Below are 24,659 nucleotides of genomic sequence, written 5' to 3'. Positions count from 1 at the left end.
GTTTACCCGTCTGGGAACTTTAAAATGTAAAGTAAAACTGTAGATAACAATATTTTTATACCAAACCGAATAAACGGCCACTATTCTAGATTGCGATCTTTTATATTTGCTACTTACCTAAGTATTTCATATTGGAGCGCGGTTTGGATTTAAATGATTAGATAAAATAATATATTTTTCATAATTATATATTTTAAATATTTAAAAAATCTTAAAGGATGTTGAATCACTTTAATTTTAGCTCCTACTTCATATACTCGTACAATGTAATTTGAATAATATCTGACAAATCTATCAATTTTATTAATACCGTTGGCGGCTTATTGCTACTGGCAGTAATTAAAAGACATACTTTTTTCAATGATAAAGAAAAAAAAAATCAAATTTTACAATCACATATAAAAATGGCACAATGAGATTTATAAAAACTTCAGAAGTTTCAATTTGAAAAAAAAAAACATTATTCCATTTTAACAAGAGGAAAATCAGCAAATAAAACATTTAATTTATACTCATACTTTGAAATTTATAACCATTTCATTTGCCATTTCATGTTAACAAAGAAAGATGAGAACTTGAAACAAAACTTGGGATTAGTTCAAAGTTTATAGGCACATAATAATCCGTTCCCGCCAAGGGATTGTTCGAAATTCAAAATGTAGAACAAATGAAAAGCGGGAGCGGTTTAAATTTGAGTTAAACTACCTATATTTGCAGGAGCACATTACAAACTTAAGTCTTTTGATTTATACTTGAGAAGTTTGATGTTCATATACTTGAATGCGGATTAAGTATAAAGCTGCGAGCGATTCGATAGGTTTGGTCACTTCACACGTTATACGTGCCAAATTTCAGTCCAGTCGGATTAGCAAATTGTGAATTTATTTATTTTCAACAAAAGGAATAAGCATTGTAGTATGTAACTGCATATTTATTTCAGGAAGGTTTGTTACGATCTGTTTTGTTTTTAACTAAATCTTTACACAACATTATTTTCAACGTAAGAGAGAGCTCAGAAATTAAAAATCGTGAAAATATGATTTTTTAGAAAACCAATGAATACAATTAAAAAAGTGTTTTTTTTTAACTTTCGCTCTTTAAACATAAAACTATATACCTATTAGCACGAATCTTTTATTATTTAATGTTATTGACTTTTCAGTCAATAACATCACGATCGCGCAGATACAATAAATAAAGGATTATTTTTGACTGGCGCATTTGCAGTAAATGTAATTATCACTCGCTTTCCTGTCATGACTTGACACATAGGCATCGTTAGTTTGCCTTCAAGTTGGGCTATTCAGACAACTTCGCCTCAGGAGAGCGAAGAATTAACTGGTTAATTATAATAATCTTGGAGGACTGTTTGATATAAGAGTATCCAGATGTATGTTTTACAAGAGTTTGATTGCGCAAATCATTGTTATTTAATAGCTTTTCAATCCCAATGTTTTTAGGGATCGTAACGCTTTTGGCAAGATATAGTTACGACAAAATATCGTATTAACTACAACGACCGATATTCATATACTGCCAAAATTGTTAAATATTACTTTAATTTATGATTATTTTTCTATATAATCTTAACGTCCTACTCAAATTAATATTCATATTCACATTCATGAAGAGGTCGATTAACAAATGTGGGTTTAATAAGCATAATAAAAAATTAAAATTTCAAAAAATTACATTCGTTATATTTTAGAACATAAAGAATTTGCTTGCTTGATTTCTCAATATTTCTTGTAAGTTTCTTTACGTCCACCATATCAACCGGCAGATGCTTAGCCAGACAAAGGGTACATACAACTTAACTACATAAATTATATTTACGAGACTGACGTTTCAACGACTTTGTAGTGCGGTAGAGTGCAGTATTTGCAAGATACAATTTCTCAACAATCACACTACCCGCATAAGTTTTTAAAAAGTCACATATCAAATTAAACTTATTATTATTATATTTTTAATATATACGAAATACCACAATATAAATATATTCCGCCATTCCGTCCGACTGTTCAAGTGAGAATGCCTACAGTCTCGATGCCGCCGCGATTTTTATATTTGTTCCCCTTCCACTCGTTTGAATTGAATGAATGTTGACGTCATTGAGGGCGACAACTCACATTAGGGTCGGTACACACTACATACAACTTCATTACCAATCAGAATACCTCACCTCTTGTGTACCTGCCGACTTGACCAATGACGTGTCTCGGCGCCACATGTAACCTGGTGAAGCCACCTTCACTATTCTCCAAATAACACATCACTTCTTCAGCAGTATAGCTATTGCCTTCGATCACGTGGTCGTCGAACGCCAAAAGCTGATCTCCAGGATGTAACGCTCCACATCTAAAAAAAAAATTAAAAAGATTGTCATTTGCAAAGTTATTTAATCGATTTACTTATCTCAGCAGTTATCAAAGAAACAGGAATTAATCGTGATTCTATGGTTATCTAACTTAAATCAAGGATGCCATTGTTCCAATGTAAGACTCACTGAAATTCGAAGGGTTAATGATTTTATTCTAATACTTTCATTAAACAAGAACGGTGATTGAAATGGTTTTCATTGAATTAATCAATTTAGGAATACAAAAGAATTATTGATAGCATATTTTCAAAAATCTAGCAAGGAAAAAGCGGAGTTTCTTCATAGGTTTTTTGTAGAAAAAATAATAAAATCACTCGATAAATCCTATCAAGGAAATGAGAAAAAAAAAACGGTTATTAATCTTCAATGTTTTCCAAGGTGAAATTTTATGTCAAGTGATAAAATAAATAGCATATAGGTGCTATTATCATTGCTTTTCGTAAACTCTAGTAACCTTTGAATAATTTCAATGTAATTCAAGTCTCTTAAGTGTAGTAAACAACCCAGCTTTGCTTTTATTTCATTCCACATTTAACAGCAAACATCACTCAGTCTTATACACTTGGAATCAGCTCATTACCATACCCTATAGAATAGTAAACATTAATTACGTTGAAAACGATTAAACAGATCGCGACTACTGCACAGAAGTTTCTACTGTATCACAAAACAAACAGAGGTTTGTTTCCTTTTAACTGAAATGCCAATTACATCCCCTTTGCAGTAAGAAGAATCATATTGGACACCCTGGAGCGTGCAAACTACGTAATTAACAAAGGTTTTTCATTCAAAAGAGCCCGTTGACTTTCAATGAATCGGTGAAATTTGCAATGGACATTTTGGTAAAAACGAATCTTTTTTCGTTTTTAATAGAGATGTCATTGTTACAAAGAAAGGCGCAAACTGATTAAATTGGGATGGGGACGGATCTTAAAAATAATATGGGAATATGCAACTATATATTAGTTGCATTTTCCCATATTACTTTAAATTATTAAAAGTGGCCTATTGTCAATCACTTGGGCAAAATGGCGAATAAATAAGGGTTCCAATTTTGCAATTCGGCTACGAAACCCTAATTATAAGTATTCAATAAGCTCATGCGTTAACTTAAAAAAGGTACATTTAGGTGATGTATATTATACTAAGTTGAGTGAAGAATTGCGAATTTGAAATTACGCAGTAGACAGAGCAAAAAGTTGCAAAACTTGAGGGCCAAATTTAGCTGTACGGAGGGCTAGTTGCAATAATGTAAAATTGTATATACCTTCAACTTACCTGTCACTTATACTAGCCGGCAAAATACTATCAATGTAAATAGCATTACAGCTCCCCACTCTCTGGTACGTTTCGGATCCAGAACTGTACACATCATCAGAATACCTCTGATTGGTCAGAAACAACCCCAGGTCTTCGTTACAAGGCCTCTCGATCTCTATCAGTAAGGGACCAGTGGCTAACTTCACTGACTCCATTATGGAGACATCGTATTCTATAGTAAGGCTGGTGATTTGTGGACAATTCTGCAGGATTTGATGGACATCTGATAGCGTTTTGTTTGTGAGGGATATCTGAAACAAAATGTAAAAAAAAATAAAATTTATTATTTTGTGACCTTTGACGTTTGACATTTGGAAGATAATAAGATAACTTGTCATTTAACCTTTTCTAACATTCAAAGGGTAAATTTTTAACACTTTCTATGACATAAGTGTAGTGTAGGAGTATCTCAAGTAGATACAAGGGTATATATAATTTATAGTAATAACGGTATTGGCGACAACGTAGTTTTTTATTGTTATAATCGGCCGCTATTCTGAAGACAAACCTCCTTGCGGATGCTATTGTTGCCTATCAGTCGCCAAGGCTATGCCCTTGGTCGCCTCGTTCGACATCCACGGGAGGATACTAGAATGGAACCACATTGCCATAAAATACCTAATCATAAAGTAAAAGATACTCACATGATCAACTTTCAGCAACCTATCTCCCGGTTTTATTCTAGAGGTGTTATAGGCCGCGCCACCCGGCCTCACGTGAGTCACGACTAAAGGCTGCGCGTCCAGGGATCTGCTGTTGAGGACCAGGTCTGCTGTGGGGGCAGAGTTCTCCGGGAGGCCTCCGCGAATGGTGATCCCCAGGGAGCCGTTGATCTTCTCCACGGGAACCTCTGCTAACTTGGTCGTGATGTACAGGGAGTTTTGGGACGCTGGAACCAAAATTAAGATGTTTTTTTTTTCTACATATTTTTGTCATGTTGATCTGAAACTGACTGACTGACTGATCATTGAAAATCTAAATCAGAAATGAGATGGCCAATCCTAACTAATATTATAAATGCAAAAGTAAGTTTGTTACCTCTTCACGCTCTATCTACTCAACCAATCTTCAAAATTTGCATACATGTAGTTTGAAGTATGGAGAAGGACATACCGGGAAATTAACGCGGGCGAAGCCGCGGGCAAAAGCTAGTTTTGAATAAAGAAAAATTTATTTTTTAAACTTTTTGACATTTTTGAAAATATGATTAAAGAACTTTATTTTCTTTAAAATAATTTACATTTCACTTACAGAGAATGGATGTACTATATAATGTTGGCGTGAGAATTAAAACTAAAACAATAAATTACAATTTATGTTTGAACATTTTGTAATACATTACCGAAACCAAAATCGGTTTATCGGACAATATAATAAAGGATTACCAGGTGACCCAATTTACACCAGCCGCATTTCCAAAGGACATCTCAACCGCAGGGGGACAAGTTTGTATTATCACTGACATGATTTATCTATCGGCACCCAATTCATAAAATCCTGACAGCCTCTCGGCTACAAGTGCGAAAACCCTACATTTATCGGATGACGAGGTAAATAATCGTGTCACCTGAAGATGATATTTTGGGGCTTTCGTTACATAAATAATGTGACTACTTATTACGGATCAAAGTTTCTTGCTTCAGGTATGTTGTGTGTGTGTGTGTAGGGAATATACATAGGCACTACGTATTTTATAGAAATATTGATTTACTGCTGAATTAAACGTAATAACTACAATAATTATATCTAAAGATAAGCAGAGGTTTTGTTTTTCTGCCCACATTCTGTCTCTATGCGTTAGGCGATCTGTTTCTTTCTGTGTTATTATTAGAGCTTACCATAATTAGGCATGTAGTACTCCACTTCCAATGAAGCTCTTTCTTCCACATTGTCCAGGAGCCTGAGGACCTCATCGTTGGTCAGTCTTGCGGTAGAGATGCCGTTGACGCTGCAGATCCTGTCTCCAGGAGCGAGGCGATCTGACTCCTGGGCCACGGAGTCTTTTGTAAAGCCCACGATGGACGGAACTATGCCGGGCTCTGATCGACCTGTAGACAAAATTAAATTGAACTTAGTTGGTGTCAACTTATGACTATACTTTTGTGATAGAAAAAGATCTGGCCGTCCACGTAGTGTTCGTACGAAAAAGGTGGTCAAGCAATAAGGGAAAGAATTCGAAGAAATCCTGTCCGAAAAGGTTTTTGGTAGATAACTTTATGGTAGATATAGTAGGAGTAGTTTTTAAGAAATAAGTAGGTATTTAAATATAATCTTTGTGGTATTTGGTAATGTGTATATGTACTCTTAAACCGATGTGAACTGATGTAAAATGTTTGAAAAGTATAATAGTAATTAGTAGAAGATTTACATACTCTTCTCATCGTAATGGAAAACAAGAACTTTATTATTCATGGCAACAACATCAGACGAAAATAAAATAACCTTTTTTATTTTCCCTGTTATTCCCATCTATTGTTCTACGAGGGATTCATGTTTATGGATGAAATTGTGTTAAAAATTAATTAATAAGTCAGTTTTTATTATGAAAATACCGAACAGTAAGCCTAGCTCATATTTATTCCGTTGTTATATACCTATATTTGTCAGCGTGTGGTTCCTGACCACTCCTCCCCTCGATGTCGTATGAGTAAGAGATTCAAAGTCTTGACAGATTAGAAGTCGAAATAGCATTCCTAAAGGCTGTTGCCGTTGGGCTAGTAGTCTGTCATAAAATCAGAACTGAATAAAAAAATTAAGAGAACCCTGGACATCGGACATCATAGCCTTGAATGAAATCAACAGAAGCGAGAATGAGAATAAAGTAAAAATATTTTTTTACTAAACTTTAATAAACTACACTTACTTTTTTAATAAACTTTATTTTTTTCTCCACAATATATTTACATGATTGCTCTCTACACATTTTAGTACATACCTATCAGTTTTAATTGGATTTTTTAAATCATGAGCAATAATTGGATTTTTTCATGACGTTATTTTGTGAAATATATTGTTTCCAACATTCTGCCTCCCTTTGTTCTTTAACAATACGTTCCGATCTATTTTTGGGCTCTTGGATTTATTGCCAAGAAAGTTTCGAGCATTACATGGCTCACTTGGTAAGTACTTACTGCATTTTGTTTCAGAACAAAAGAAACTCGTGTTTTTCTCTTAAATGTATACATACAGGCTTACAAAATAAATAACAAACCGAAAAGTAAACAAGATACTTACCTATATTAACGTTCTAATGTGTTTTGATTTTTGATACCGGAATAGGTACCCAAAGATATTTTATTTGCAAAAGCACGTGTAAATTGATACATAAAAGAAGCAAGAGCATAAGCTCTTGTTTATATAAACAATTGTACTACCGTAGTATACTGCTGTTTTGTCGATTAAATAGTGTATTTAATATTAAATTGAATGTACGAGTATCGTAATCTCTAAATCCTTTTTATTTAATCATAAAGGTATAACATTGTTAGAAATTCTTCTTCTTTGTCTCAAGAATTTCATTAAGTTAATTTACATCCATTTTCCTTCTTCCATACTAGCAATATAAATGCGAAAATCTGTTTGTCCGTCACGCTTTTATAGCTAACGATATGATTAATTTGGAATAGATATTCATAATGACCATATAGTCAATTAGTATATCTATCCTAAATAACGTGGGCGAAGCTGCGGGTGACAGCTAGTATATATATAAATTTGTATGAAACGAAACGAAACGAAACAATATAATCAGTAAGTGTACTATATCTTTAAAATATAATGAATATTTTAATGATATACTAGATCATATAAACATCGTATTTTATGTGAAGTCAGATTTGAATCAACAAAACTATCTGCAATCGCTCATCGCTAGTCGTCATTTGAACGTTATCCGAAGTATTACGAACCCTTCGTAAAAGTATCAAAATGGATCGTAAAATATGGAATGGCACTTCACTAGCTCGGTCATTTACTGTATTAGTGTTGGGTGTAAAACTGTAATTTGCTTTTCAGCGATCACGTCAAATGGCACTAAAGGGAGCACATAAAACATAGTTCGAGTGAATCTATAAAATGGCCTTTTATCGACTTATAGCCTTTTAGACGAGACTTAGCTATTGATTTAGCGTAACTTAATACTGATGGACTTAATAAAATCGAGGACTTGAGTAGGTATGTTTCTTAAACTTTCACGCTAAATCTTCAGGATGAACCTGGAAAATTACGAGTTTAAATTGATTTATCCTAATAGCTCCAAATCATAGCTGATTCTAACGTAGAGTGCTTGCGAAAAATACATCATTAGTGTCAGACATTTATAAGTTTATATAAGAACTATAATGACGAAGAGGTTGTCAATTAAACATATTGTAGTTATATCATCAGGACCTGATAGTGTTAAATCTAATGGTAAAAACACCATGAGGGCAAAATTTGACCAAATAATATACAGAGATTCCAAGCAACGATAACATTTTCTATCTCGCTTCTACCAAACAATGCCCATACCGGATTTCATTTCTAAATACAATTCGATTGGAAATCTGCACAAAAACTTGCCTTACCCTCTTCAACAACCCTGAGATGCGATATCGATGTAATTGTGGGATCCACATTCGATTCGGATAGGCCGATATTATCAATTAAAAGAGGATAATATTATAGACCCGTACTATAGAACAATTTGTATGTCGACTATTGAAAGTGGGAATGTAATTCCCTCATTTTTTTAAGAAATCGAATCAAATGAACCCCTAAAATCTGTATTAGTGAGTAAAAACTTTTAGAGAGGCATATTAAATGGACTAGCCAACATCGTTGAAGACACAATATCGTTTTCCAAAGCATCAAGTCTAGATCCTACACCTATTGCGTTTTCGATTTTCATCAATTAAGTGATGAAATAAAGTTTCTATACATGACTGTGATCGTGGATAGTAAACGAAAACTTATGAAGTATATAAAGGTGAAATATACAAAGGAAGGATTCCATCCTTTCTTTAAACTAACATAAAACTAATGTAGATATGTATCGGCCAAGAGGGTTACTATCATTGGACCATAAAATCCGTTACGGATCTATTATTGACAAATTTCGGTCCTGGGGTCATTGAGTTTAATGAAATTATCTCTGTACAAAGAGTAGGAATACATTAATTTATTACTGGTGATTACAGACAATGGCGGAACGCATCAGATTAAGCTGATTGAAACAGACAAATTAACACTGTTATTGATTAAATATCGACACATAATAGATTTTGCGTTGGATACATTTGCACATGATGACAAATAAATGGATACCAAGCGCCAAATCGAGAAGTACCTATTTTATTTTATTTATTGAGGCATACACAACACAACAGGTAACATTTAATACAATTTTAACAAATAAACAACAAATGTTATAAGCCAGACTGTGATCCAAAAATGTATACAGTCGACCGCGTGTCAAGTTACCCTGCATGGATCTTTATACCGTGGTAATAGGGACGAGTTTGCGAATAATTTGGGTAGGTTCATGTGTTTTTGACTGTACCTACAAACAAAACGACAAACATATAAAAACGTAGTTCTAAAAAAATATTGGCGCGTGCTTTCACTTTAAATAAAAAAAATTGTAACTTATTTTAGTTTAAATTGTAAAAATTTAAACTAAAATAACTTATTTTAGTACTAACTAACTAACTTATTTTAGTACTAACTAACATAATTTAGTTTACATTGTAAAAATTTAAACTAAAATAAGTTTTATTTATCAGTTAAAGGTCAGTGGAATTCGTTTAATTTTATTATGAAAAGTATTTGAGTTTTATCAAGTGAAAGAATAAAATTTTAATTTTAATTTAACTCTAACAAAAAAGTGTTCCCTCTTACCTCGCTTTTAAAATCGTCTACAATTTGTTTAATAACTAAAAAAAAAAAACAAAATATGATCGTATACGTATATAAATAACACTCAAAATTATTTTATAATTAATCAATTTGACAAAACAAAGAACTACCTAACTAGAGTTACTATTGTGTGTACTCGGTGTATATTTAGATGATTTAGTAAAACCTTAATGGTGAACTCATTTTATAGCTACGAGACTGTCATCTGAGCGCTTGTTTCGTCCTCAACCGTCAAGTGTCGGAGTCCAGGGTCCTTTTTATGGCAAATCAACTGTAACCCCTAAAAAGCTTTATCTAGTATTGTAATATTCTACTGAAATTATTTACAGGACTATTCAATGATACTAGTGGGATAGACGCGACTATATAATAGATATAATATTATACAATAGAAAGTTAATTCCTAAAACATCACTACCTTTTAAGTAAACGTTTTCTCGTAAAGCTCATACCCAAATTGAAACTTTTAAAGAAGTTTTGTATTTGTCTGTCTCGCTCTAACTTTGGATACCTATATCGTTTCATCCTCCTGCTCATAAAATCCTTTTGTTAGACTTTATTAGACTCTTGTTATCGCTTTATTTCTCGAAACACATCAAATTGTCACAAAAGCTAAACTCGTTTATTTTAGCAACAATGATGTCATACTTAATGTAATTGAATTGACAGACTGGACAAAGAGCTAGTATGTTCCTAATATTATATATTTCCACTATGCAACTAATTAATTGAAGGCTTTTAGTTAAATCAAGAAAACAGAGTTGTCTCTCACGCTGTGTACCTACATATATTTATTCCACGTTGCGTGTGGTTTCGCTCTAGAATAGGCCCACTCCATATCCTACCGTAGATGTCGTACAAGGCGATTTAGGGACACATAATCTGGGCGGCTGAAAGGTAATAATAACATTCCCAAGGAGGGTCAACGTCAGGCAGACGGCCAGTTGTATCATAGACGAGTATTCAAAATTTTAGTGTTAAAGTAAACGAAAACAACACATCCTACTGCCAGTGATTTTAAGTGCGTTAATAACACGCCGCACAGTCCTTTGATGGCATCTGTATTTATTTTCAAAATGGCGACTTATGAAAATCTGACGTATTTTGATGACAAATTGACCGCTGTGACAAATTTTAAGCTTAAGCAATGTACGTCCGTTTTTGCTTGGATTCCGTCGCTGTGCTTATTACCTAATTTCTATGATACGTTCATAAGAATTAAAAATATTTCAAATAAAAGTTGGCATTTTTCGAGAGGTAAAGAAATACGGCATATAATTTTTAATAATACAATAATGTGGCAACCAACGCTCAGTTTGATATTTAAGTTGTTAAGTTAGAATCTACTACAAAACGAAATTCTGAAATTTCTACGTGAACGAACATTAGGCAAATGCTTGTTAGATGAATTATGCAAACTGCACTAATATAGTGAGAACTTGCAGTTCAGGAAGTATAAAATAAACAAAATGAAGTTAAACTGATATTAATTTTCATAAATGTTATTATTTATGAGCTGAGTTGTGTTGGCTGACTCCGCCTAAGCTGTGTTGTGCGGAGCGGACTCTAGCTGAGTTTTAAATAAACATTTTTCTTTCAAAATTACGTAACAGTATTGTTTATAGGACGCACTGTAAGTATTGGTACAACAAATAAAGAAATTTTATTGGATGTTTGAAACTCCGCTTCGTACTGCATAGCTTTGATGTAGTCCCAGCGCAAGCATCATCAATTATTAGATATTACCTACATAAAATCAACATTAAATTAAAAACAAACATTGTTATATTATAAAGAAACTTGACCCATGAAATACTAAATACTCGACATTGATATTGTACACGAGCAAGGCAATTGCTATGAATATTAATAATTTACTAGAGTTTGACTCCAAAATTCATTTTCTAATTACAGTGGAATATTCAAAACAATAATAGTACGCTTACCAATCAGATAATGATGCACCTGTATTAGAGAGCACAAAGCGGGCTAAATATGTGGCTGATGTGGCCATAGTGCTTGTTAAAATTGCCATTTGGTTAGTTATTCATGTTTAGCTTTTTAGCCAAAGACATTTTCTTTTGTATAAAAATTTTCGGGAATTCTTCTCTCATTATTTGGCTAATAATACCCAGAAGCGTCGAGGTCAACGTAATTTATCGTTAATTTTATAACCGATAGCCAGACGGCAACCCTCAATGGAAATACTATTTTTCCCTATCAGTTGCTAAAGCCCTGTCTTTAAGTCACTTCGCATAACATCCCGGGGAAGATATAATATGGTCTTATAGGATAGACCCACAAATACTGTCTTTAAAAAAACATCGCTATATTATAAAGAAACTTGACCCATGAAATACTAAATAGTTGTCTGTCTGTTTTGTAAAATTCAATCTTAAAATATTTAAGACTTAGGACATTTCACGAATTCGAATAAATTATTGAATATGTATTCAAAATCCAAACGGTGGTTAGCGCCACTAACCAATGCAATTATGTATATGCGATACAACGTAATTTGAATTCTGTCAACAATACAGGCTAATGAGTCACCCACCGTCCATTTGCTGAATGCACACATCGAATGGCCTGTGCATTTGATGCAGAGCTAGCTTTATTTATTTTTATTTAATTAGTTACAATTGTATTTATACATAATACTTATATATAAAAATCTAGCATTTGTCCGCAGCTTCGCCTGCCCAAATTCTCACAACAAAGCTAAGCAAATAGAATATCTGCAAATAGACAACAATAAAAACTTGTGTCAAAAATGTATTTTCTGTAAAAAATAACTTATCTCATATCTGCATATTATCGGTTGCATTCAGGATTGCGAAGCCGCGAAGTCCGGGATAAAAAGATTAACGTTTTCTTTTTATCCCGGGCTTCGCACTTTAAAGATTCGGCTGTGATTTCTCGTCGACCCTCTTTGGGAATGTTATTGTTGCCCATCAGTTGCACAGGCTGTGCGTCCTTAGTCGCGTTAGAACGATATCCACAGGAGGATATGGAGTGGTCCTAGTGCGGAACCACACGCCACATACAGACAGACAGGCAGACAAAAATTCTAAAAAACATTATTTTAGCTTCTATTGACCCTAAATAAACCTCTGCTATTTTTTTTTCGTAAATATCTCCTATGTACAGACATGTCCAGTTACAGTTTTATTATATAAGTAATGATTATCTATGCCCGTATTCATTCAGATTCATCAAATATATTTATTAATTAAATGAATGTAAGCCTATAGTTACTATTGGGTAAATTAATCATCACAACAATCGGACGCTAGTTAAGTATTGTTAACTGTGGACTGCTGTCACAGTAACTTTTGTTTGCTTTAGCAAATTGCGAACTCTGGCTAAATGTAGGTATTATTACTATATGTCGTTGGGAGTCTTTATTGCGTATGAAAATGTAATGACAATATTAGCATTCCAATAAGTTTGGGAATCTTTTTTCCAAGAAGGACTTTGGATAGTTTCGATGTTTTTGTATATTATTTTTATCATTCTTTCACTGAGCCTTTTTGACTGATTCGTCAAAGGTATTCAACATATTGTCCAGTTACTTATTGATACAATTTTACAAACGCTTTGCATATATCTTGAAAACTGCTTTTAAATCCACGTCAGACGTGTTAAAGCGACGTCGCCATGCAATTTGCGGTGTAAACGAGCTGGTCGATCGCCTTAACTGAGCTGTTTGAACTGCGTCCAATACTCGTTATAGTATCGTAACATCGTTCCGTAACAAAGACTACTTTTGGCTGTGTGTCAGTCTTTTGGTTATAAAGTATTGATGGGGTTTAAACCTGCACTATTAAGAAGAAATATGAGATCAGAAGTTACACATTCATGGTGGGTTAAACCGTAAACTTTAATATATATAAATATATTAGGACAAATCACACAGATTGAGCTAGCCCCAAAGTAAGTTCGAGACTTGTGTTATGGGATACTAACTCAACGATACTATATTTTATAACAAATACATATATAGATAAACATCCAAGACCCGGGCCAATCAGAAAAAGATCATTTTCCATCATGACCCGACCGGGGATCGAACCCGGGACCTCTCGGTTCAGTGGCAAGAATCTTACCACTGCGCCACCGAGGTCGTCAAAGTTTGACTGTTTAATTAATACTTTAACTTTTTGAGTCCGCCTATTGTTTTTGTTTTTCATTTTATTCAGGTAAGTTTTATTAGCTAATGTTTATGTGTTGTGTAACATCCATCCAAATTTTAAAAATATAATCCTATAAACAGCCGAAAATACTTGTATCACTAAAAATAACTATGTTATCATTTAGTTATTGATTTAAATATAATGCTTCTAAGGTTAAATTTAGTGATACATTACTAACATAAACGCAATGTGAGGAAAGGGTGCTCGCACAGTAATCAATGTGCCCACACGCCCCGGGAATCACATGTAAATGCTGCCCCAATTTGAATACGGAGCTTGCCTCGTCACGTGACGTGTTAGATTTTACCGTTTACTGTGAAAATTGTCACAGACACACGACTAAAGTAAGAATTTAACAATAATTGATTCTTACATTTATTTGATATATTTGAATAGACCGCATAACTACCATGTTCACGTAGACACGTTAATAATGTGCTGCAAAATTATGTAAAGGGATCTCATAAAATAATCTTGGGAGTGCGAATCTTTTATTGATAAATTTATTAGGTAAACATTAAATTCTCTTTCAAATAAAAAAAAGTAAATCAAAATCGGCTAAACCGTTTAACTGCCACGGACAGACATACACAGAAACATTAAACTTATTACTGTCATCGGAGGTAAAAAAATAAGGATTTATATATTGTCGAACTCAGAAAATCAACAAGTCTTGAATGACACCTACTCTGACTCGTAAATCCATTGTGTTATAAATCTGTAATAGACAAAACTTAATTTACCTAAATTCTAGGATACACGCACAGCTATTGTTGTATCTAGTAATGTATAGTATAGGGTACTACTGCTATAGATATACTGCCGACAAAAAAGGAGACAAATTTGGTTTCTCGAATGCTCTCGAAATGCTTTGTGTGACTGTGGAGCGGTTTAATCTATGTCTTATCTGTCGTCTTGCTCAAACTGTCCTTCCTCCCGCTCCACAGGAGACCTCAATGAGTCCAATGACAGGGTAATTGTGTGGCTACTTACTTCTCTAAATATTTGTCTCCTATTTTCGACTCGAAGAAGTCGAAGGCAGACAAACCTGAATGTGATAGTAAGTTGCAAGTTAGATATGTGACTGGTTAGGTTTATATGACCTAGACTGTACGTAGTCGAGTTACACACGAATTTCGTTGGCAGAATGAAGCTTGATCTAGTATGGGCTAATGTTCCTAATGAAGAGTTGCTCGTATCTTACAGTTACAGCTGAATTCGATCAATATTTACTATTTAAGACATTAATATATGTCTCAAATAGTAAATATTGAGCTTTGCATTGAAATAAGGTTTATTCCAGTTTTCCACACGCAATTTGTCATTAGATTTTTTTTTTCCAACAAAGACAGTTAATTTGCCACTCTAAGGGCGGGTTGTACCGATAACTTTGACGTTAACTTGGACGTAACGCACAAAAACGTACTTCATTTTATCTAAACGTCAGCGGCGCGCCGGTCATCAACGTCGAATTTGATGGTGCAACTCGCCCTAACCTACGAGTCAAAAATCAAAATCAAATCATTGAAATAGGTGAGTGTTTCAAAATGCCTCATCTGCAAAACCTGTCATTTATAAACATTTTGTCTTCTCAAACCTTTTATTTCCACTTAGGATTCATTTTCTATGCAAAGTCGATATGTAGATTGAAAAGACGTTCAGACTATCAAAGTAAGAGGTTAAAATGTTAGACTATACGACTGTAAAATGCCGCCATCTTTAATTCAGTAGACTCGAAACTGCAGTCGCGACTTTCAAAACGATTCCTTCTACAATGTCACTAAATCGAATTCAAAAGAGCTCAATAGTAGTTACAGATCTAACTTTCGTTAATAATGTAAGAATCTTCAAGTGCTTGGTACATTTTATATTAAATTTTATTTTATCTTAAAGGACTAACATACTCGTATATACACATATAAACCTGGTTTTCTAGCTTTGCAATGTATGTCTACGAATCGGTAAAGTAGCGCCGTCATCTTTTATAAACTTCTTGCTGCAGGAATGGTGCAGCAATGGTCTAGACAATAATTGTTAATTTTGTTAAAATTTTAATTTTATTAATTACATACCTAACAACATATCTTAAGTGTATTAACAAATTGTGAGTCTTAGTTAGGTACTTGAATAAGTATTTTTTTATTAATTCATTCATTTCTTAGCGAAAATAAAAAATAATTAATAATAATAGTCTATAGTGTGGCATAAAGTGTTAAAAAATATATTTCTATTTTTCGCCAAGAAATATAAGAAATTGATAAAAATATGATGGTGGCAATAGCGTGCGGGTACATAGCGCCTTAAGTATTTGTATACAGGCGCCGTCCAGGGTTTCGCACCGGTAGCAATTTAGTGACCCAATTTTATAAAAACCTCTCGTAGTTTTTTCTTCTCCCCTTCTGTCTTCCAAAGGTCTCTATACTGAGCATACTGAGCAATTTGTTGCCGACCACGCCGCGAAACCTGTCTAAATCATCCCGCCATCTAGTTCGTGGTCTACCTCGATGGTTGCGTCCTTCGGGAATCCAATTTGTGGTGATCTGTGCCCATCTATCTGGTAGTAGTAGTATTTATGATACTTTATATTAATTATAAATAAAAAAAACTATAACAAACTGTTATTAACAGGATTTCTCCTCGCAAATTACATCTCAATGCTTGAGAGTCGTGATCCTTACGTGACACCCTGTGCACTGTGTTCCGCCACTCGGTTCTATCTATATTCCGTTGCTCGGATGGCGTCGAGCACTTTCGACAGATGCTCTTCGTGGAATAGACTAGGTGCTATACGCTCAGGTGCTCTAAGTGGAAAACGTCTCTGACTTAAGTCTTATGTAGGTATATTGGTACGATAAGGATTATTACCGTGGATTAGGTAAACAAATATAGCAGCCGCAAATTTGGTATAATTGGCCGTATCATATTAAGTATATCACGCTCATAAAATATTATTTCTGGCAGAAATCTGTCAGATTTTATTCTTACGCAAAACGATCCTTACGATTACAATTAATTAAGGGTAAGTTGCACCGTCAAATTTGACGTTGGTTATAACTGGAGCGTCGCTGATGACAAAATGGCGTGTTTGCGGTTTTCGGCGTACGTTAAAGTTAACGTCAAAGTAGACAGTGCAACTGACCCTTAATGTTCATCGCGAGTTATAAATCATAGTCAAATGAACAGAATTTCTAAACCGAATGTACCTTGATAAATTGTTTGAGCAAATAATTCAGTATGACCGTAATCAAATTCGGCGGACCCGAACCCGAGGGAGCGCCCTACAATCTCACAATTCCTTTGAATTTTTTTACTTATGTTGTTACGGGTTTCGTATTTTATTTATAAATTTCGCTGAAAATATTGAGTATTTAAAATATATATATCTCATTAAACTTTTATCGTCTATAATTGGCACCAGTGGCATGGCTGCCATTGCGTATTGCGAGTTTACAATCAATTATCTATACCAATATAAAAAATGAATACCTATTTCGAAAAAAAATTATATCTTACTCCAATTCAAATTTTATTTACAATGAATAATATACCCATACTAATATTAAAAATGCACAAATTAACGTGTCACGTTTTCACGGTTGAATCGCGGGACGGATTTTGATAATTTTGGTCATGAATAGTAATAAGCCCAAAGAAACATATAGGCTATATTTTGTTTTAGTCCTCATCATAATTGTATTCCTATGGCCGACGTCGTGACCACCAGCAGCTGTGTCTCTTTTGACTAGGGCCTTCGAAGCAATACTATCTTGATGGATTTTTCTGCGTGTCATATCCATCCAGATGATGGTCTTCCTTGACTTCGACGTCCAGGAACATGACCCAATAAGATTAATTGTTCTGATATCACACCCAAAATTAAATTGAATTAAATAAATAAGTCAGTTTTTGGTAGCAACGCAGATAAAGTAGATAAAGTAAATAATAAATTTATTATTTTTGTGAACAAATAGACACAACGAATAACATATTGCATTTATTGGTTTCTCTTATTGAAGTCGCTTTCAGACCCGATTTTTTCAAATTATCAATCAACCATTTGATTTTATTGTCACGTTTGAATACTAAATGAAAATATAGTGTCAATATTGCATACATTTATAAAATCAATTGATAAACAAACGTGAAATTTGAAAACCCGGAAAGAATTGAAATTCGTACTCGAGCTCTACTCATACGAATTCGCTTCGTGTGAAAAATATTGAAATACAGGAACCGAAGACGAAATATATAAATACGTGCCAAGCTCAGAGAAATTAGCGTTATATTTAGGGGTATTATGTACCATGGTGCCAAAATCTTTTCCATGTGCCAAATTACAACACACTACAAAACTTGAGGGCAGATGGTGTGTTATAGAGAAAAAAAAATTGTTTATTTGCGTTTGCTTGGGTTAGCACAGACTTATATATTAAAAGTAGTTAGCACATTTTGTTATCTATAGTACTATTGTTCGTTTTTTTTCGTTTTTCCCCTGTGTTTCCAGTTCCTTTATACCTAGTAGAGGCCACGGTTACATTCCTCCCTCCAATCACTAGAAATACATTTTGCGTAAGGAAGAGAAAGAATAGGCTGCCATTTTATAATTATAGTTGATTAGCTGCACCGACGCTTCGCTAAAGAAGAAATTTTGGTTATATATTCTACCCATTTACTCAATTTGACATAATTGAGTTACAAATAATCACAAAGGCACAAATATCCAACTTAACTTTTGAAATTAGAAAGATGATTTGATTCTCAGATAAAACGTATCAGCAAGGGCAAAATCTAGAAAAATAAAATATTCTATATTTCGTATTTCGAAAGTAACCCTTTTACCGTTAGTACCAGGAATTCATAACATCCGATCTATTTAAATCCAAATCCGCTTCGCTTATCTCTCGCACCACTCGACTTACGCTGAGCTGCTGAATTAAAGATAGCACACGTAGTTGACTGGCGATGATTCAGTGCAGTCTGACTCAGTCTTAGCAATCTCCGCGTCTTTTGTTGAATTTGCTATGCTAGATTTTAAAAGAAATAGGTGTTTGAATGCCCCAACAGTATCAAAACGATAGACATGGAAACTGATGTATTTTTGTATCCACTATTAATAGTGTTCGTGGGGAAAAGTAATTCCTAACATCTTCAAATATTTTTGTATTATTTTACATTAACTTATTTAGAGAAAAAATAAAAGTAAATATGATAAAAACACGCATTTTATTTTCTTTGAATATTTTTTTATTTATTTTCGCAAAAAATCGTCCGTCTTTGAACCTTGTGTTATAATGTAATCAGCTATTTAATTTTATGTGAATTTCATGTATCATTCGTTCGTTCACCGCCTCTGTTGTGTAGTGTAATAGGTTAAATAAATACATATAGCCTCATTATGTTAGTAACATCTTATTGGTTAAATATTAACCTATTCTGAATTAATTATTTATTAAAAAATATATTGTAAACATTTTTTTGCTTTTCCGATAGACTATCACTGAAACAATCCCAATGAACTTCTGAATAAAAAATCGCAAGCTCCCACTCACTCGACGACCGTCGAAATAATTTAGTACATTTTGAGGTTGGATATCCTGGAGGTTACATTCAATAGACTTAGTTTTATATAATTGTTTTAACATTACTATTTCACAAATACTGTGAAGAAGTGGTGGTGAGAGATTTTTATTGTGTTTGTCAGTCCAAAAAGTTGTATTAAGCAATATAAGGAAATTTATTTAAATATCTTATTTCTAATCCAATTAGTATTATGATCTGTAATAGCTATTGTGATTTTTTGATATGTTACAGATGGATTTTTATCGATCTTATACCGTTTAACTAATAATGTAACTTGATGGACTTGCCATCCAGCAGTTTTTGCGTGATGCGCGAACAATCATAGAGACAGAGAGAATGACAGATAGAACAAAAATGGTTTATCTGTATATTGGTCCCAAAACGACCCCCATATTTATTTTACTTGAATATCTCCTATGTATACACATGACCCAATTATAGTATTATTACATGTATAGATATAGATGAGGAATACAAGATCCTACACTTTATTGTAGAAATTAGAAGCCAAATAGACAAAGAATATTTAGATAAGTATTGCAGTAAATTATACTTGTATATCTTAATGAATATTATAAATCTGAAAGTTTGTTTCTTTCTTACCTCTTCACGCTTTAGCTATTTAACAAATCTTCTTAAATTTTAACATAAGTTTAGTTTGAAATACGGAGAAGGACATAGGGTACCTTTCATCCTGGAAACATGAATGATCCCGTGGGAAATTCGCGCTAGCGAAGAAGAAGCAAGAGCTAATCTCTATATACTAAACTTGTATAGTTACTAACTAATTTGGAGCTAAGTTCCCTTCGGTACGACTATTCCACGCGCGTTGATTGTCACAGCTGTCATGGCTTTCGTCTATTAATAGTCGATCTAAATTCCATACATAGTATCTGGGGATATCTAGAATTAAATTGTATTTCCATCTAATTTACAGACATCATGGAATACCGAAATGGATTAATTGTGGCATGTATTACAACATAAATTATAATTCTCGGCACAGTTTTTGTCTTTATTTAATATTGGATATGTTAATTTCTTGAGGAAGGAATCATTTCCAAAATCAATCATTCATAAAATTTACAATACCACTGTACATACTAATTATTTAAAAGTCATGTAGTAAAACTGATTCATATCTTTGTAAAAAATTGAAAAATTGTAATGAGCCCGCTCTGATTAATACCAAATAGGAATAAAATTCATCTTAAATTAATTAACTTTCTTCATTTCCTTTAGGCAACAAATCCATAAATAGCTTGAGATTTATTTGGTGCTCAAATATTCCTTTATTTTGTTGAAAAAAAAAATTACTTTTTCAAAATTCCTAAGAGATTTCACTTCATAGTACGATATTGAAATCAATCAATCACATTTCGCGATAACTGTTAGTAAAATTTCGACATTTTCAAGTATGTAGGTTTAAAATCCGTATGAATATTTGAAGTAGTATTATTAAGTTTTTATTTTATATATAACTATTCGCTTATACAAAATAACAAGTAGTGAAAAAATAAGTATAGCGAAAGAAGAAGACTGAGAGTTCAATCCGCTAATTATTAAATAGGATTTATATTTTTTTATGAAAGAAACTGACTCAATTTCAACATACAAATGAACTCATATTTGTGCAGTGTAAAAATTAAGTACCATATGTACCTAAGTATTACAATAATATTACAACTAATAGATCGATCTGAAATTCCCACAGGAATAATTAAATTCTACACTAGTAAACTGCGCAGTCCAATCAAGGAATGTAATTCAAGAACAAAATAATAACCGTATCGTACTGTTCATAATTACCAAACTCGATTTGTTTTCCAATGAGTGTCAGATTCAATAGAGCAGCAGCTGCGCTTGCAATATAAAAATAAAATTTGTATCACAATCAGGGTTTTCAGCTCGCTAGAGAATGGTTGGGGTCGGGAAAATAGATAAATATAAAATGATTATTACACAAACACCTTCGTAAAATTGCACTTCCTTTATTTATTCCCTTTAAGCCACGTTCAGCTTCATTATTATCAACTTTAAAATAAAATTTGTTGCGCTGATGTTGTCTTCGTTAAGTCGACTTTGCTATCTAACATAAGTTGGATAATTCTAGAAAATGTCAGACTCCATCTTGTGATTTTAGTTTTATGATCTAAACTTGTATGTACTTAATGGTTGAACGTAATTACATGTACTTACATTATCGTAAAGTAATGGCAATTGAATGTTATACCGAAATTCTTAAGATCTGATTTCAATTGATAAAAATTGATTTTGTGGAATCGTCTCAGTTGGCATTTATAAGTCTAAATTATTATGTATTTATAAAAGTCTGATTAGATACCGATATTTGGTTAAAATGGCAATGTTAATATAATTTAAATAATTGTTTATATAATTTAAATAATTGTTTATTCTGATTATTGTTTTCTAATAATTGTTGATTGTGTATAGAAGTCATTATGTCATGTAGTAGAGGCATTATGTCCAACACTGAACTTTTTGTAGGAGAAACGGTGATTACGGTATTGAAACAAACAAATTTGATGGGTTTTTAATAGTGACTTTTGTTACTGACTCTTGGTTAACAATTAATAGCTGACGATTTTCGACTACAATTAAGTTAGGTGCATTTACAAATAATGAAAAAGGCAATTTAATTATTTTTTACAAGTCATAACACTCTGAGTCATAGGTCGCGTGACCTCATGAGTCACAGTACCCTGTTTGCATTAACTGACGGATATGCTAAACCTCCCCTAATACTGTATGGTAATGACTCGACTGGTTGAGTCTTGATAATAATTTTAGCGTGTTTGAGGCCATTACATAAATTTTTGGTACTTGATTTCATGTCACTGACTTTGGTCAAACATGTGAGGTGTGATTAAAAACTTCTCTTTTTATTTATTGTGAATCATACTACAGCTTTAGCAATACTGGCCCTTAATAAAAAATACGCTCGCTTCTGGATTCCTATTCTGAGTTGAATTTTTTTTATAATTTTGACCTGCAATGGGACATTGATTGACAAAAAATCTTTAATTTTTGTAAAAAGAAATTACGTCCACAAAATAATTTAACTATAAGCGAAGCCAATAATCTATTCGCTTAATCCAAAATAGAATTCCATTGCCGAAATGGTGCCACCCAAACGACTCGATAACCGATATCGTTACAACAATAAATCGATTGTTCAAACATCATTCGGATGCTAACAGCAGGGCTTAAAGTTCTCCACAATCGATTTAGAGTAATTCACATCGCGAACTCGCATTATAAATCGAGTCCAGTCCCAGTCAACGATTACCGATGTCGTTACCAACCGATGAATCGATTTAATCGTTTCCGCGACGATTTGCCTACGAAGTTACTGGCTGAAGACGAGCGTTAAAAACTTTAATCTGATTAAGGGCATTGCGAGTTAAAATATCGATGAAAATACTGCAATTTACTAATCTAATTTCATGATTGTGGTCTATGAGAAATAAAAACTAAACTTCATTTTATACAACAGTAGGTTTTGTGGTTTTGCTTAATTATATAATAATTTATCATTTGCTTATGGAAACTTATGCAAGCCAGAAGAATAATAAATCGTAGATACTTGTAAGTCATTGAATGATTTAAATGGAAATTAGAGGCAGTTGGTCTAACATCTTATAATTAATAAATATGTAGTTATTATAACTTATGTTTTTATACAAAAATATGCTAAGTGAATCCTTAAAATTTGCAGAGCAACCCTATTTTAAGCCCAAACCATGTAAACTCAGGCTTTATTAAACAAATAATTATCTCAAACAACGCTTTGGAGACAGCTGGCCTGCAAGTATCAAGAAACTAGGTCACTGTTAATAGAATTTTAGGATAGGTATTAGTATTTCGAAGCGGATGCGGTATTCGCCCGCCTGTGAACCTAAAGGTCCCTGGTTGGAATCCTACTCGTGCCACATGAGTTTGTATACCATCTCGACTCATGTATAATAGTTTTCATCGACTACCACTTGTTTCCGGTGAAGGAAACATCGTAAGTTGATACAAGGTGATCCTTGTGTGTGAATGGAGAAGGCAATGGCAAACCACTCTATTAATAGTACCAAGAAAGTCGTTGTGTGTATTTCGTCGCACGTAATGACAACGACCTTCAGCCATGAAGCTATGAAGAAGACTATTATTTCAAAACAGTTTGACTCAAACCACAGTTTAATTCATACAGTTGTCTATCGACTTTCGACACAGTATAATAAAGAGTACTAGGTATCATGGAATTAGTAGATGAGTACCTACTACGTAATATTGACGAACCAGACGCATGAATTGTCACTGATTAGTGTTCTAGCTCCCAACGTTCCATATAAATTTCATTTTGAAATTAGTATGAAACGTTGGGAGCAATTCACCCACATGATTTTACTTCTAATTTTAGATAAATGCTTATAACCCGTCCGTCGGTTTACCTACGGCAGAATCCCTTTGGCATGATAATATCAAATTTAGGTAATCATTTTTTCATGGTATGCCAATAATTTGCAACTAAAGTCCTATTTACTATAATGCTATGACGGTTCCCAGAGTCGATTAAATGGAAGTATTAGCATATGTCTGACTATTCAATGGCGCCCTGTATTGTGATATCGATCAGAATGGACTTCATTATGCTATCAAAGACGGCCATTGTCGTCATATTACATTATATTGTCATGCTTATGTATCATACCGTCATGTTTTCCTACTATTGCCTTATATTTATCATCAACAGCCATTTAAATGTTCCCACTGCTGGGGCACAGGCCTTCCTTATGGATGGGTAAGCAGTATGGGCCATGACCCATGATTAGCGAGTTTTTGCAAATACAACCGGGCCAACGCCTTAACGTGCCTTCCATAAAACGGAAAAGCTCAAGATATTACACATTTGGTCACCCTTCCAATGACCAACCATTGTGACAGTGACTTAACCGCCATGATTGACTGATTGATTGATTGAAAAAATAGAATCGAATTAGATTCAATGAATTGAAGTTTTTTTAGTATATGCAGCAAAAATAAACTCATAAATCAATGCATTTCTTTAATTTTATTTACTTAATTAGTTACAAATGTATTTATTGAAAGAATTGTTTATTTTTTTGGTAGGTAGATATAAATTAGTTAAATTTTATTTAGTGAATAAAAGTTTTTTATTAATTGGCTTTAGTATTAGATTCTCGTTAGTATTTCCACTTATGTACTAATATTAAAATTATATTTCAGTACAATGTTTAAATTTAATGCATTTAAAT

At 33.3% G+C, this 24,659-nt stretch overlaps 1 protein-coding gene across 5 annotated transcripts in view; it reads right to left on the bottom strand.

The window, feature by feature from the left end:
* The window catches only part of Grip (Glutamate receptor interacting protein), a 196,927-nt gene that overhangs the window by 11,700 nt on the left and 160,568 nt on the right, over window positions 1-24,659 (bottom strand). For all 5 annotated transcript variants that reach the window (XR_008404778.1, XR_008404779.1, XM_053746407.1 and 2 more), the window contains 4 exons: window positions 5,542-5,751; window positions 4,348-4,592; window positions 3,662-3,954; window positions 2,186-2,361 (listed from right to left, as the gene is read on the bottom strand). Coding sequence is in view for 3 of the 5 variants with exons in the window: in XM_053746407.1 (XP_053602382.1) it covers window positions 2,186-2,361; window positions 3,662-3,954; window positions 4,348-4,592; window positions 5,542-5,751 (924 nt within the window). In the remaining 2 variants the exon portion in view is untranslated. The remainder of the gene's footprint in view (window positions 1-2,185; window positions 2,362-3,661; window positions 3,955-4,347; window positions 4,593-5,541; window positions 5,752-24,659) is intronic.

This window comes from Plodia interpunctella, chromosome 6, assembly GCF_027563975.2.
Source record: "Plodia interpunctella isolate USDA-ARS_2022_Savannah chromosome 6, ilPloInte3.2, whole genome shotgun sequence".
Taxonomy (NCBI): Eukaryota; Metazoa; Arthropoda; class Insecta; order Lepidoptera; family Pyralidae; genus Plodia; species Plodia interpunctella.
The sequence above is the reverse complement of the archived record's forward strand: the minus strand, read 5'-3'. Positions and strand labels throughout refer to the sequence as shown.